Source organism: Enoplosus armatus, chromosome 9, assembly GCF_043641665.1.
Source record: "Enoplosus armatus isolate fEnoArm2 chromosome 9, fEnoArm2.hap1, whole genome shotgun sequence".
Classification (NCBI taxonomy): Eukaryota; Metazoa; Chordata; class Actinopteri; order Centrarchiformes; family Enoplosidae; genus Enoplosus; species Enoplosus armatus.
The window spans coordinates 18,977,045-18,992,496 of record NC_092188.1 but is presented as its reverse complement, the minus strand read 5'-3'; the positions used below and the strand labels follow the sequence as shown (position 1 = coordinate 18,992,496).

The following is a 15,452-nucleotide window of genomic DNA, read 5'->3' as shown; positions in this document are numbered from 1 at the left end:
AGGTTAGACACTCGTGAAAAGGTGGGAGACTGACTGTTTGACCTGGGTTACGAAAGCAGCATCATTTTTGTGCTGGAAATAAAGCGAAAATAGTCACGAGAAAGGCTCAGATGGCTGACGAACAATCTGAAACATTACTTACTTTCAGCTCCACAGCTGACGTGTTTACAGCCAGACAAACGGCTCAGAGAATAATATTATTCTCTGAAGGATACCAAATGATGATTATCTACGCTGGAGCCTATTATTAATGCTATTATGAAATTATTATTATTATTGTAAAGTTATTTTGATAAAGGTTCATTGACCCTTTAATAGAGTTATACATTGCCATCGTTATTAATCACACACTGTACCAATTATCTTTTCCATGATGGCATTCAGTGCTCCCAAGTAGCCAGTCAAGGCAGTGGGAGAGCGGCCCCTCCCTCCTCCACTGGAAGTGATTGAGTAGAGAGAGCAAGAGGATTTTGGTGCCAGTGTATCCTCAGTGTTCAGCACTCTTTACACAGGCTTTCCTCTTTGTTTGAGATGGTACGCGCACACGAGTTTAACTCGACTGCAACATCTCAAACTGTAGAGCTGTTTGTGTTTATATTGTGTAAGATAATGTTCCTTTTTCTGAGTCAGCCTCTGCTCAAAAACCTGTCATGTTGTGAACACTTTTTCTATAAATGACTCAAATAGCCACTTATTTAATATGCAAACCAGTGTCTGATGTCATCCAGTGACTTGTTTGAGGAGCCACTGGCAGCCACTGAGCAATGAGTTGACAACACTGACATTGTTAAGCTATATAGCAGTTGTGTTTACAGCTTACTAATATAGATGTTGCATAAATGGAACTGCTCATCCTCTCCCCCTCTGCTTGTGTGGGTTCACCACACCAGTAGGAGTAGTCCAGCTACAGCTTGGTGCTTTCTCTCTTCCGTTCTGCTCACAGTCAGATCCTCCTCCAGCCACTGTTGCCCAGCTGCACATCCAGAAAGTGTTCGGGCTGTGTCAGCAGTGAGGCAGCAGAAGTTCAGCAGGTCGTATAGAGTGGCACTTCAGATGCAGCTGACAGATGCATCTCCAGCTCCTTCTTACCATATGTCCGGCTACATTGCTGGATTTTGGGCTGACTTTTAGCGACAGAGTGATAATGAGTGAAAGAAAGTTTAGTAGGATAAACAGGAAGCTTGTAACCTTTTCTGCTACCTGAGGAATATTATCTATGTGCTGTGCTGGGCTGAGTCTTTTCCTCTCCTTGTGACTGTGCCTTGACCTTCCTCATCGACTTTCACTGAGTGAAGCGGAAGAAACCTCACAAATGCACCACACCACTCTGCATCCTGCAGGAATGGGATTCTCCAGGCCTTCAAGACACATGGCCACATGACAGTTAATTCTGCGAGACTCAGACAGACACAGTCCCACATGCAGTCGGGTCATCCCTGTATATACAGCCTCTGTCAATGACACGGATGTAGCAGCTACTTGACTACGGCTCTACGTCCACGGTTGCTATAGCGACACCATGGTAATGAGTCTGCATTCTAATGATGCCTCAGTGGGTTGTTTGAGGAGTTGAGATATCTCGGGACAATGAGCCGACTAGCGAATGACAGCCTTCAAGCCTGGAAGGGTGTAGTGTATTTGATTAATGCGTAGCTGTTGGAGAGGCCCAAATTAAGTATGTGACACTTTTGGTGTAATTACAGAGTACAGTCCTGACCTGCTGTGCTGCCAGAAGAGCCTAAAGTTGTATTTTTCACATATTTACTGTTGCCCCACCCTTTTCCAGTGTAACTATACAGGCTTAAATATGATCACACTGTTAAACATGATCCTTTTGATGGGGTTAAACCTCCCTCTTCTGTCAATGTTTACTCATGAGCAAAATATTTGAGGAGTGTTGTATACAGGAGATTTTAATTTGGAAGAGGACTTTCCCTCGTCCTCTGTGCTGACTCGGTTTTATGGAAGCTCATTATGTCCTGATAGAGGAGCACTGCTGCTGCATCGACTCATTTGATTTTTACTCGTGAATATGAGTATGAAGCTTCAGCGTGGGGCCTTCAGAATATCAATAGACTTTTTTTCAGTCAGATAAGCTCCTCTCTCTCCTCTCATTATAATATTACCCTAGGAAAGTTTCCTGTGCTCACTCTCCCTCAGCTTTTCCTAACTGCTTTTTCTTGATGGAGGTGTCATTTCACAGAACCCAAATAAAGCTGCTCTTGGCTTTTTAAGATATTTATCTGAAGCTGCTTTGTCTCTGGTTTGTCACGCTATTCACACTGCGCAGCAGTGATCTGATTTTGTGATTAAGTCAGTATTTCTCAGGACAACTTTTCATACTGACAGCCGCAGACCTGTCAGCCGCATATATTTGCATAACGGCTATGTTATCAAACCACTGTTATCAAACTGTGATGACAAAAGTTTTCACTCTACATAAAGAGACGCTAGAAGAGTTCAAGCAGTAAAACGTGTCGTAACAGAAATAAGGGCTGGTCCATGAAGTTATCTCTCGTAGTTTTAGCCAAGTAAAACTGTAAAACTGTAATTGTATGAGGTGTGTTGGAAGTGGGCAAAGTTCATGTGGCAAAAGGTTGTTGCTCATGTTGTTGCCCAGATAGTGCAACCGCTTTTTAATGAAAAAACTGAAATTACCGGTTTATGTTGACTGATAGAAATGTTCCATCATTTATTTCAGCGCCTCACTTACTGAGTAGTGAATAGGTAGGCCTAATTAAATGGAAAAAAACACTGGAGACTAATTAATATACATACTCAAAAAATATAAATGTAGCAGAAATAACATAACAGAAAATACGAGAGCCATTGAACTGGGGCTGCAACTAATGATTATTTTCATTATCGATTAATCTGTCGACTACGTCTGCAAAACGTCCAAAAATAGTGAAAAATGCCCATGCCCAAGTTTCCAGAACCCAAGTGGATATATTCATTTTGTTTGTTTTGTAAACAAACACTAAGAAAACATGCAAATATTCACATTTCAGAAGCATGAATCGGTGAACCTGGGCATCTTTGCTGAATAGATTACTTACATAATCAGTATAACTTGTGTATTGTCTCTTCTCCATCACATATCGGCCACTCCTTCCTTGAAGTTTTTTCATTCATATGAAATTGTGTTCCATACACTAAGTAAAAACACTAGGGATCATTGATAATATTGCCTTTTACTCCTTTTTGCTGCTAGAAGTTGTGAGGTTTTTGACTCGCAAGGGATGCATTTTGCACTCTGTTCTTTGTTGAAACATCAAATACTAGATATTAAACTGGGCAATGTTTTTTCAGACGCCCAGTGATTTAGCTCCTCAGTCCACTGCAGTTAGTTTCTAGTTCTTCTTAAGGGTGTTTGCTACGAAACATTTTCTTTTCTTTTCAGCACCAGTGTTTGTCTGGCAGTCGACCACCTGTAGACCGTCTGCTATGCTGCACTGTTTGTTTCACAGCTTCCTTTGACCTTTTCATTTTGAGCCATTTTTTGCCCACGACTGACTGTTGACTCTTACCTCTTTTGGGTTGTGGCTCACTGCAGATCCACATGGGACACTGCTGTGCTTAAATAACCCAGCATGTTGCATTTCTTGACACACTCAAACCAGCCTGTTTGGTGCCCTTGAAAAGATTATCTATGGTTTTTCCTTACCCATGTTTCATTTTTGTTCATTCTCTCCTGCATATAATGTAATGTCTCAGTTGTGTCAACCCTTTTTTTTTTAACCAATTTCTCCACATACAATGGTTTTGGTGGTGAAACTGATTAAGGATCAAAGCCTTTATATTGATTTTTGTACAGTCAATGCTTACATTATACAAACTATTAGCACTGTCTTTATTTCCATGACTTATATTGAGTGACGGTTTCAGTCCAGATGAGATCTGTGACCCTTACCGGTTGCACTGATTAGATGCACTTAAGTCATAAATAGCAGAAGAGGAAATGATAAAGGTAAAATAAGTGGTTTTAAACAAAAGTAGGCCAAAATGAAAATGTCTTTTTAATATTTACAATAATCATTTTTTCTTCTCTGGCTCTTTTTTCCATCCAGGTAGCGTCCTGTCATGCAGTTCCAGGAGGTCGGCCAGCACTGGAGCTGACACTGTCAGCGAGCCCAGCCTACACTACACCACGACAGTCCCAGACCTTCACCTTCCACTGCCCTCCTCTCTCTCCAGCCACTAATCTTACCCCAGGGGAAGACTGTTCTTCAGACTCCTTTGCTGCTCACTCCCATCCCTGAAACTGTCCTGTGCTCGCTGCCTCTCTTAATATAAAAGGGAGTCCAGGCCTGTATCTGGGTCGTAGTACAAGCCGGTCGGTACCTTTGACTATCTGTCCACCCATTACTCTGTGACAGTAGTCCTGGGCACCTCAGCCTCCTTTTTATATCATCACTGGCCAAGCACAGGCACCAAGTGAGGACAGCTGTCCACCCAGAGAAACCCAGGATCTACTGTCATCATGTCCAGTCGACGGAAGGCCTCCACTCCCTGTATGATCCGACCACACCAGACCATGGTGGAGCTGGATGATGAGGCAGAGGAATCGCACGACATGGAGGTACACTATCAATACGAATCAATAGATTCACACTTCCCTGTGAGGATTTGAATGATTCTATAGCTTGTTTTTTATAGTTTTTGTTATTCTACATACATACCCCCATTGTATGTATGACAGAAATACCCTTTGGGTTAAATTCATGAAGTCATTTTTGAACAATTTGTTGTTGTTCCTAACATTTTGATTTATCCTAATCCTTTTGTCTTGGATACATTTTCTTGTTTTTGTGGGTGTTTCAGTGGATGTGTTCTGATTTCAGAATGATTCATAAATCTCAGATGATGCAAACACAATTAATATATTGATGTGTACAGGGTTAATTAAAAAATGCCATTTCTTGTTGTGTCCTTTTTATCTGAAAACTGCCTTCTTCCTCCATCAGACAACAATGGAGAACCATACTGAGGAGGGACCTATGGAAACTGATCTCTCAACAGAGGCAGAGCCTTCTGTGGAATTGGACCTGATGGGCAAGGCCTCGGAGCCTCCCACAGCTCCAGACAAACCAGCAACCGAGCCACCAGACCTTTCCAAACCACAGCGTAGGCAGCAGGGGGGCTACGAGTGTAAATACTGCCCCTTCTCCACACAGAACCTCAACACTTTCAAAGAACACGTCGACGCCAACCACCCTAATGTCATCCTCAACCCCCTGTACCTGTGTGCTGTCTGCAACTTCAACACAAAGAAGTTTGACACCCTGACGGAACACAACGAGAGGTGTCACCCAGGGGAGAGCAACTTTAAATTCAAACGCATCAAAATGAACAATCAGACAATCTTAGAACAGACAATAGAGGGCTGCAGCAACAATGCAGTCATTTACAACACTTCCAGTGCCATTTCTGGCAAAGGGGACGAACTAGGCACTCTGCCACTCAGCAAACCCACCACAGTCAAGATCGGTAAACCAAAAATAATGTCGTCAGATAAACGGACAGAGTCCCAGTTGTGTAAACTGACATGTGATCTGACAAAGAAACCAATCACAGCAGTCAACGTGAACGGGACGGTCATCATCCCTGAGTCAAGTCTACTCAAAGCAGACAGCCTTTCTCACATCATGCCTTCCCTACAGCGGCCTCTAAACTATACCCAGGTAGGACGCACAGTGGAGCGAGGAGTTTTCATTTTATTTTATGTATTGTTGCACGTTCAAATTAATAGTTTGGTAAATACACTTTGCTTTCTTGACAAGAGTTGGATGAGAAAATTGATACCCCTCTCATGTCTGTACGCTAAACCTTTGCATAAAGGCTAGCAGGGGGAAACGTCTAACCTGCCTCTGTTATATCCACGTTTTCACAATTTAGTTTTTGTACGGAATAAACAAACAAGAAATAACATGTTAATTGGTGAGCTTTAGAGATGGTGGTAGGGTTGTTTTTTCTTTTTTTACCTTTGGACAGAGCCAAGCTAGTTATTTCCACCTGCTTCCAGTCTTTATGCTAAACTAAGCTAACTGTCCTGGCTCCAGCTACATATTTAGCCTACAAACATGAGAGTGGTGTTGTTCTTCTCATCTTGCTCGCAACAGAAAACCAAATACCCAAAATGTCGTCCTAAAAAGTATTCCTTTAAATCCTCGCACCTCATTGAGAGGCAGCTTTTAAAAGGGGAGAAGTTGGCAATTTGTTAAATTAACATTTTAATGCTGTTAATACTTTATTTTATGGGTCTTTTATTTCTTAGTAAGTTTCCTGGAAAGAACTATGCAATTTTGTGCTAATTATAAGGGAGAAAGAGACAATTGGCGCACTTCAGTTAATTAATTTCAATGATTTGCTTGTGTAACCTAGAGAGTCTGTTAGTCAGTGCACAGCAGGTCAGCTCAACATGCAGGAATGGGAAATTTGTCCACAAGGCAAGCATATAATTTAACATATGGAGGATAGAGTTAACAATAATACATTGATTATGAAATAATATTTGCTTGCTTTTTTTTCTTTCCTTTTTTTTTGTTTTCCACATAATTGGTATCAAATTATTAGTAGTTCTTTTCAGGATTTATCAGGGCGTTATCAGGAAATTGCAGACCCATAAAATAAAGATTTTATTAAGTTTTTAATATCCACCGTGCTAAATGTAATGCTTTTTTGTCAACACAAGAACCGAAAAGTCATTCAGTCGCCATGCCTGTATTATTTCAGGTGCCGAAGATCGCAGTGCCCCTCAACACAACCAAATACAACCCTTCGCTGGACGACAACCTGACACTCATCTCTTCCTTCAACAAGTTCCCCTACCCAACACAGGCTGAGCTCTCCTGGCTCACCGCAGCCTCCAAACATCCAGAGGAGCAAATCAAAGTCTGGTTCACCACACAGAGGCTCAAACAGGGCATTAGCTGGTCTCCTGAGGAGGTAGGAATTACAGTAATAATAACATTTTTGGCACTCTTTCAGTTCTCCTCCCTCAAGTGTGTTTTCTTGTCTTTTTCAAAACTCAGAAGCTCAAATAAGGCATCAGCTGGTTTCCAAAGGACTAAAAATAATAATGGTGATAGAAACTGTATTTCTAGCACCTTTTTGTTTGAAATGCTCTGAATTAACTTCCAAATACTGAGAATAATTAGCTTGGACTGCGTATCAAGTTGGCTATGAAATGTCCCCTCTAAAGCAAATTATAGCTCAAAGCACAAGTACACTAATTGTCTATTGTGATGAGTACTGATGAGACTGCTTTTATTTGATTACTGATCCATGTGGTTAAATTATACATCATTTTCACTTTTCATTTCATTACATTAACGAACAGCCAACTAGCAATTTTACAGACCTGTCATTGCAGTGCCAATTTTTATTTTTTGTAATAAATTAAACAATAAAGTTCATTAAAAAAATTATACCTCATTGTCCATTTTTAAACGTGCTATTTCACCATCCTTTTGATTATCTGGTACCATTTAAAATAGCGAAGATGTATCATTGTATCCATAACTTTGCAGCTTGGCAGTCATAGAAGTCATATAAGAGCGATTAATGGTCTTTCTTTAAATGTAAAGTGTAACAAGCACTTTCCTTCTATGACAGGTGGAAGAAGCCAGGAAGAAAATGTTCAACGGTACAATCTCTTCTGTGCCTCAGACCTTCACCGTAGTAACTCCTCAGCTCAACTCCCAATCCTCCGCCCACCTGTCTGCCCCCACTGCAGCCTCCAAACACATGCATCCGGCAGCCTCTGTCCTGCAGTCCCTCCCCTGTCAGCTCCTGGGACAGACCAGCCTGGTGCTGACTCCTGTAGCTAACGGCTCCACGGTCACTTGTGCACCGCTGGCACTCACTGTGGCTAACCAGGTACAAAATGTGGGGCCAGAAATGTTGATAAACGAGATAAGTATTAATCCAACTGTGGGCCACAGCATTGGCAGGGAGATAGAGAGGTGGACTTGGGACAAGAAGGTTGTTAGTTTGAATCCAGGTCCCATCTAGTGCACTCTGAACTGGTAAAGAGTGTAAACACATCTCACTTCTCCTGATGTGAATGTTGATATAAAACTGTGAATTGAACAGTTTTCAGTGGAGTATGGCAGAAAAATGAATTCAGTGAATTGTGAAAAATGAATCCATTCTTAAAGACGTGACATGCTTGATTTAACTTGACAGACGATGTTTGAGGCAGTCAAACTTTCACCATGTTCACCACAGGTGGCACAGTCGCTCAAACGGCCCCTGGCCTCGCCTGTGATCGCCACAGAGAGTAAACGACCCTCCATCATTCAAACCATCTCTGCGCCCATGGCCACATCCAAGCTGGTGTCACCCAAAGTGCTGAGTTTCACAGTCGACCCCAATAAAACAGCTGAGCAGCTATCAGTGCTGAGGTCCAGCTACACACAATGTCCTTTCCCTGAGGAAGATGAGGTAAGAATAAGTGAGTGAAATGACATTTTATTTGTGCTGTGCCTTTTTAGAAGGTCAAAATAAGTCTGATTGATACTTGCTTTCACTTTGTAATTTAGTGTTGCTGGCTTTTTTTTTTTTTGAACACTACTGTCACTGATAAACACCCACACTTACTGTTTCATTTTATGTTGATAGATCTACCGGCTGATAGAGACCACCGGGCTGTCCAGAGGAGAGATAAAGAAGTGGTTCAGTGAACAGAGGCTCCTTAATCTCAAAGGTATGTGGTGTGATCAGTGCCACACATCTAAAATGATAAAACACCCCGACTGTAGTTAATCATATATCTTTCTGTAGGTTTTAAACGAGCTTATTTTGGTTCTCAGAGGTGGGTTTTCATTTATAAAAACATAGCATACCAATAAATTAATAATAATTTGAAAGCACAGTTTATCATGTAGTAACACCGACAATAGTACCTGTGTGGTCTTGAAAAATGTTTTATTTTGGTCCTTAAGTCTCTCTCTCTGTGTCTCTCTTGAAGGCGTTCCTCCACCTCCAGTGCTGGTGAAAGCAGAAGCGACACCGGCACCCAAAGATGGTCCTGTAAAGAAAGTGGTCCCCAGCCAGTTCCCCCTGCTGGAGAGGGTGAAGGGGAAATCATCAGAGCAGCTGAAGGCGCTGGAGGAGAGTTTCCAGAGAAGCAGCTCTCCAACAGAGGCAGATCTAGGTACAGCCTTCTACCAACGCTCTCACAAGCAAATGAACTTCATCGCAGAGACTCAAGTCTGGGGATGGAAAGAGTCACGATTTGGTGTTAGCTCTTTCTTATTTTGGTTCGTAGTATATAACATGAGTCCCCCTCTACTAATTTTTCTGTATGTTTTTATTCTACGAGTATCAGGGGAGCCACGCCAAAGACCAATTTCCATCCACTTGCAATGGACAATCTTTCTGATTAGTCATAATGACTTAAACATTTGAAACTACAGCATAACAAATTCCATAGAACATGATCTTTATCACTTACACAATTGCTAAATTACACTGCAATGTACTGAATGTTTTCTGTTCCTACTTATTTTCTGTTGGTCCCAGTCCTAAATTCAGGTTCTTGATGTGAGCACATTTTATTTGCCTATAGAAACACAAGACGGACCTCCTGCAGGCTGGTAGCTAATGAAGCACAAAATCAGTTTGCCAGCCATATCTATTTTTAGGCTCCGTTTAAGTTATGAACTTATGAGAAAAAACATTACAGAACTTTTTAAACCACTTATTAAAAACTTTGTGACTGCAGTAGGATAAGTTGGGTGAGAAGCGGCTGATCAAATTAGCAGTTCTAGACAAGGTCAACATTCTCACTATGTAACTTAGATGTTGAAAGTACTTTAAGAAGTCCAGTAGTGTTTCCTTCTATTTATACTAGTTCACAGCATGTGACTTAATTTTCTTTCACCCCAAAGGAGCGGCCGGCTCGTCTCTGGTGGGTGCCTGCATGACAGGAATAGCTGAAATGTTTTTAATGAGCCCATTTTTAAGTCCCCTGGAGAGAGACTGAATTCCCAAGGTTTCCAAAAAAAACCTTCCACTTCAAGGTAACACAGTTCATCTGATCCACTGAACTCTGTTCTGCTGCAGACCAGCTGGCCCAGGAGACCAGGCTGTCCAAGACGGAGGTGGACTGCTGGTTTTCAGAGCGGAGGGGACTGAGGGACAACATGGAGAAGGCTTTACTCACCATGGCTTCAAAGAACACAGAGGACAGAGTGGAGCGGCCGGGGGCGCTGCTGAACGGGGCTTCTCATCGGGAGCAGGATGGCAAACCCCTACGCTCCTCTCCTCATCCTCCTGTCCTCTCCTCTTCCTCATCGTCTCCTCCTGTGCTCGCAGCTTCCTCCCCTCATCCACCGACCCTCTCCTGCTCGGCGTCACCTCCAATCCTCACTTCATCCTCCTCCTCTTCCCCCCATCCTCCCATCCTGTCGGCCTCCACGAGCCCGGCTCCCATCACCAGCCGCTCCCTCGCCCTGCTCAGAGAGGTAAGATGAGCTGAAAACATGTCAACATCAACACAATCAAATATGACTCAAGTTAGAACTTTACTGCAAGCTGTAAAGATGGATACTCTTTTAATTGGAGATGGGCTGCTTAATCCTGACATGAATTAGTTGTGACTGTAAAGAGATTAGTTGATAAGATGGCACCTTTTTAATACAATCTGAAGTGAGAAAATAGATTCATCTTGAGAAGCTGTTGTCCTGGTACTTGAGGAAAAGCTGTGTGATTGACACAACATGATGAGACTTGCTGATACTTGAATATTAGAAGTGAGATAAGACAGCAGGTGACTACAAGGTCAGATCTGACAAACTAAAGAGAAGGCGCTGGAGTAGTGTTGTGTCTAGAAAACAGCAGTATCCCATAGGATTACAAAGCCTATAAATGGAACATATATCCATGAGATATGTCTGGAACAGCAACAGAACTTGTTTCATGCTCCGTAACACAGACACAAGCCGTCAGTTACTGACGACCCATATATTTCAACTGCTGTTGGCTGATTTTAAATCTGCCATATATTAAGCCTATCAACGGTAGCCATTGGATTTATCGTATCACCCAAACCCATATAGTGCATTACATTAAGGTAAATGTGCAGGATTTTAAACATAATTCTCAACTGAAGTGTTAAAAAGAACTTTGACGAAATAACTTTGTCAACTACTTTCCTGGGAGCCCCTGCCAGCTTGTTGTATGATTTCCTGCTAGAGAGAATTTGGCAAGAATTGACACAGCAAAGCATAAGTAAAAAAACTGTCTATGGCTGTTATAATCACACTTTCATCAATAAAATTGAATCTCAATGACAATGCTAACGTGCTGATGTTTAGAAGGTATAACGTTTACCATGTTCACCATCGTAGTTTACCATGTTCAGTGGTGGAGGAAGTATTTAGATCCTTTACTTAAGTAAAAGTAGCAGTACTGTAATATAATAATACTCCATTACAAGTAAAAGTCCTTCATTGAAAATGTCACTTGAGTAAATATTCAGAAAAATTACCCCTGTGAGTGTCTTACTTTTATATACTTTATTATTGGATTATTATTACTGATGCATTACTGTGTACGTGGAATTCGGCTGTTGTAGTTAGTCGAGATGGAGCTGATTGACTGTGTAGTTTAATCTATAACAGTGCATCATATTCTATTAGCCGATATATATTTTATATGTAAAAATCTTAATCTGTAACAATTAACGTGCACAGAAATTGATAGTCAAAAGTCAAGGTCACTGTGACCTCACAAAACACATTTTTGGCCACAACTCAAGAAGTGATGGCCATATTTCACAGTAGGTCGGACAATAAATTCACAGGTCACTGTGGCATCGAAATGACCTTGACAAACACGTTTTTGGCCATAACTCAAGAATTGATGCGGTAATTATGACAAAATTTCACACAGATATTTAATGGGATACAACGATGCAGTGTTTGATGCAGACATTTTGTACCCATAAGGTCAAAGGTCAACTTCACTGTGACATCATAACATCCTCTTTCTGGCCATTATTCAACACCATAACTCAGGAACAGAAGGGGAGATTGTGACCATATTTCACAGTTGGTCGGACACCGAATAGGTGACACTTTTGACTCAAAGGTGATTGTGACCTCAAAATAATTCTAGTTTATGGTGTAAAATGTTTTGTGTTTGGTATTACTTGACAGATGTTCTGTCGGACTCAGTGGCCATCTCCTGAGGAGTACAGCCAGTTGGAGGTCCAAACAAGCCTAGGACGTACCGACATTGTCCGGTGGTTCAAGGATCACCGCTCGGCACTGAAGAACGGTGAAACTCTGGAGTGGATGGAAGGTCTCCAAAACCAAAACCTTGCAGAGCAGCAGAAAACAGGCCAGGAACAGAACGGCCAGAGTTCTGAGAAAAAACAGAGTGTTTCCTTGGAAGTCAAGGCTGTGAAAGGTGAGTTTTGGAGGAGAACTTTGACCATGGAGTAGAGATTTCTTTGTCTTAACATAATTTTGCTAAGTGTTTTATACCCTTGTTTGACTTTTTTTTCTCTGTTGTTGTGTACATTTGTAATCCCTTATGCATTGGTGCAGTGGAGGAGGCTGGTGAGAACACAGCAGCAGCTACAGAGCACTCCAAGCTGACTGACCAAGACAAAGTCCAGTGGTTGACTGACAGATTAGCCCACAGTGTGACGGACCTGAGCCGGACCAGACCGGACCAGACCAGCTCTAGCACTGCTGACAAAGGGAGGTGGGTGGAGAGAGGGAAACATCTTTTATCCTATATTTACTTTCTGGTGTGAGATTCATGTTATAAAGACAAAAAAAGATCAGCTCACTGTTAATATTAGATTTTTTAAAGGAATATCTGAGGAGTTATTTTAAGAATTTTTTTTGTGAAAACAGTCTAAAAATACGGCACCTTATGGGTGCTGAATTACTCCATTCTTTGCACACATTTGTTGCATCAACTAGATTTTCATGCATGGTTTATGGCATTTTTCACAGAACCATTTAGTGTGCAAATAAAAATCTTTCCTTTTGATTTTTGTTTCCAGTTCTTAGAAGGGATCTGTTTGTTTTAAACGTTGTGTCTGTTTCCTTGCCAGGTGGGTAAAGGTGACTGTGGCAGTGGGGGAGGAGAGTGAAGAAGGAGTGGAAAGACAGAGGCTGGCAACAGACACTGACGTTCTGACCTTGGAGCAACCTGAGAGGGTCACTGGTTGATGGTAAGTTGAATTGGTGAAATATCCTTCTACAGAAAACTAGTGCAGATGCAGTGGTCTAAAATTGCCGGCTGGTCGTTGGCAGGGCCCACGCAGATCTGTGGCAGATCCCTGCTGGGTCCCTGCTGGGTCCTTACTGCCATCAGACTGTTGTGATCATTTTACTTCACGTTTGCCCATCACCGCTGGACATTTTCATTAGCCCAATGTGCCTGAAATCAGCTGTTTTAGTGAAGCGCTTGTTATCATACCAAAAGGTCATGAAAATATTATGCTGAAGCTTTTTGTAAAACATTTATACAGATATTTGTTTTTAGCTAACCTAAACTATAGGTTACTGTTCAAATTTAGAGAGTGAGAAGGCTGTAAGAGACACACATCAGTAACTACTGATTATACCTTCTATTCTGTGCCATGAAAGCACCAAAAGATGCGTTATTCAACAGAACTATGAGAGAAGTGAATGTATGTGATTTTGAATGGGAAGTGTTGAGAAACTGAGAAAAGCATCAGACATTAATATTACAGATGTACAAAATATTAGGGATATTTTCTCTTTTTGCAAAGAGTAAAAAAATCAAACGTTTGACATATTATGGCCTTTTAAAGCTTATGTGGCTAACATCTTAGCAAACTATTGCCTGTTTGCACATTTAGCAGACATGGAGCAACATCAGCATTCATTTAAAGTTGTGTTTTAGCTTGCTTGTCGCTCCATTATGTACCTTTGCTAGTTGCCAACTTTGTGGGCAGCACACAGTGGTTTTATCACACACAACACAGTTGCCTCTGTGGCCGAAAACGATGTTGCTGAAAGTGAACCAAGAAACAGTTCTGGGGTATAGTTAAACAATTAGCTGAAAGAGCTCCGTTGAGCCAAGTGGAACTGCAGAGTCGAGGGATAAATCACTGTGGCCTTGTCCATATGAGCACTCTTTTCACATAACGTCATTTGACCCGTTGTTAATATAATAATACTAATTAGTGCAGCTTTAAAGTCTCTAATAACAGTTTTACTACATCTGTGACAATCACAAAGGTGTTAATTGCCACTGCTGCTGTCCTATAGGCTGTGGTGTTATCCTGCCTTTCTCTCAGTGCATGCTGGGATATGCTCCAGCCCTCTACTATAACTGGCTATGGAGAATGGATGGATGGAGGTTGGAGATGGATTGTGATAGCTTTACTGTGCGACTTGGCTTCAATAAATAGATAAATAAATGGTGAACTGTTCCTTTAAGATGCCGCAGCTGCAGCCTCCAGCTACCCAGGAAGTTATTAGGGTGTAATTACCTCTGATTGGTCTTTCAAAACGGTGGCATGCTGAGGTGGCAGGATGATATTTGGACCACACCATCATTAGCATCGAAGATGTAGACACACACACACACACACAGTTTTGATGTCACAGGAAGGCAGAACAAAGGGTGCAAGTGGTGTTTAATTTCTATGTCTTTTTATAATAATTTGCACTTTTGTAGCCAATAGTTTTGTTTTCACTTCATATGCAAAACCATCATTTAGCCGTAGAGTATTTCTGAATTTCTCAGTGACCGTTGCGACCAAGCAAACATTCTTTCAAACTATAAAGGCATATTGTTTCTGCTGCTATTCTTCACACCACTTTCACTTTACCTTGTAATGTTTGTCTCCAAATGCTTGTATAAAGTTTCTATTTTATATATATATTTTTTTTATTCTACGTGTTATGTACCTCTGTTATTTATTCTTTTACCTCTATACTTATCTATAATTGCTGTCATTGTGCTGCAACTGAATTTCTCCTCTGGGTGTCAATAAAGGTTTATTTTATTTTATAATCTGGAAACAAAATTAATAATTTCTTTTGAACAAAGGAGGGAGAACAGTGAGTTTTACTTGAAAGAATTGGCCAGCGAGCCCATGTGTTAATGTCACTCCCTGATTCTGTTCCAGGTCGAGTAAATCATTGACTGCTGAGTCACCGACCATCATGCGACAACTCAAGATGACCAAATGTGGAACCAGTGATGTAACTGTCTGCCTGTGACGTCATCACAAAGCGTCGAGAACTTTTGGAGTTCAAGGGTTAAAGCACTGATATGTGGTGCAGATGCTGACATTAAGAGGAGTGCCAAAGCTGGACTTGATGCATTGTTCTTACTACTACTACACTTTTTTTTTTTTCTTTTTCTTTTTTAAAAGAAGCACCCTTGTAAATATTTTTCTGTATTACAAAAAAAAGTTTGTACAGTTTTACTGGGAGGGTAAGTTTTGT

The 15,452-nt window shown here is 41.3% G+C and overlaps 1 protein-coding gene across 1 annotated transcript; it reads left to right on the top strand.

Moving 5' to 3' along the window:
* Nucleotides 1-4,270: 4,270 nt before the first annotated feature.
* Nucleotides 4,271-15,328, top strand: zhx2a (zinc fingers and homeoboxes 2a). The gene is made up of 12 exons (XM_070912075.1): nucleotides 4,271-4,582; nucleotides 4,968-5,684; nucleotides 6,736-6,948; nucleotides 7,618-7,881; nucleotides 8,233-8,448; nucleotides 8,626-8,710; nucleotides 8,975-9,160; nucleotides 10,072-10,472; nucleotides 12,168-12,420; nucleotides 12,561-12,720; nucleotides 13,079-13,198; nucleotides 15,131-15,328. Exons 1-11 carry the CDS (start codon nucleotides 4,484-4,486, stop codon nucleotides 13,194-13,196), a joined length of 2,712 nt encoding a protein of 903 aa, XP_070768176.1. The 5' UTR covers nucleotides 4,271-4,483; the 3' UTR covers nucleotides 13,197-13,198; nucleotides 15,131-15,328.
* Nucleotides 15,329-15,452: the final 124 nt, after the last annotated feature.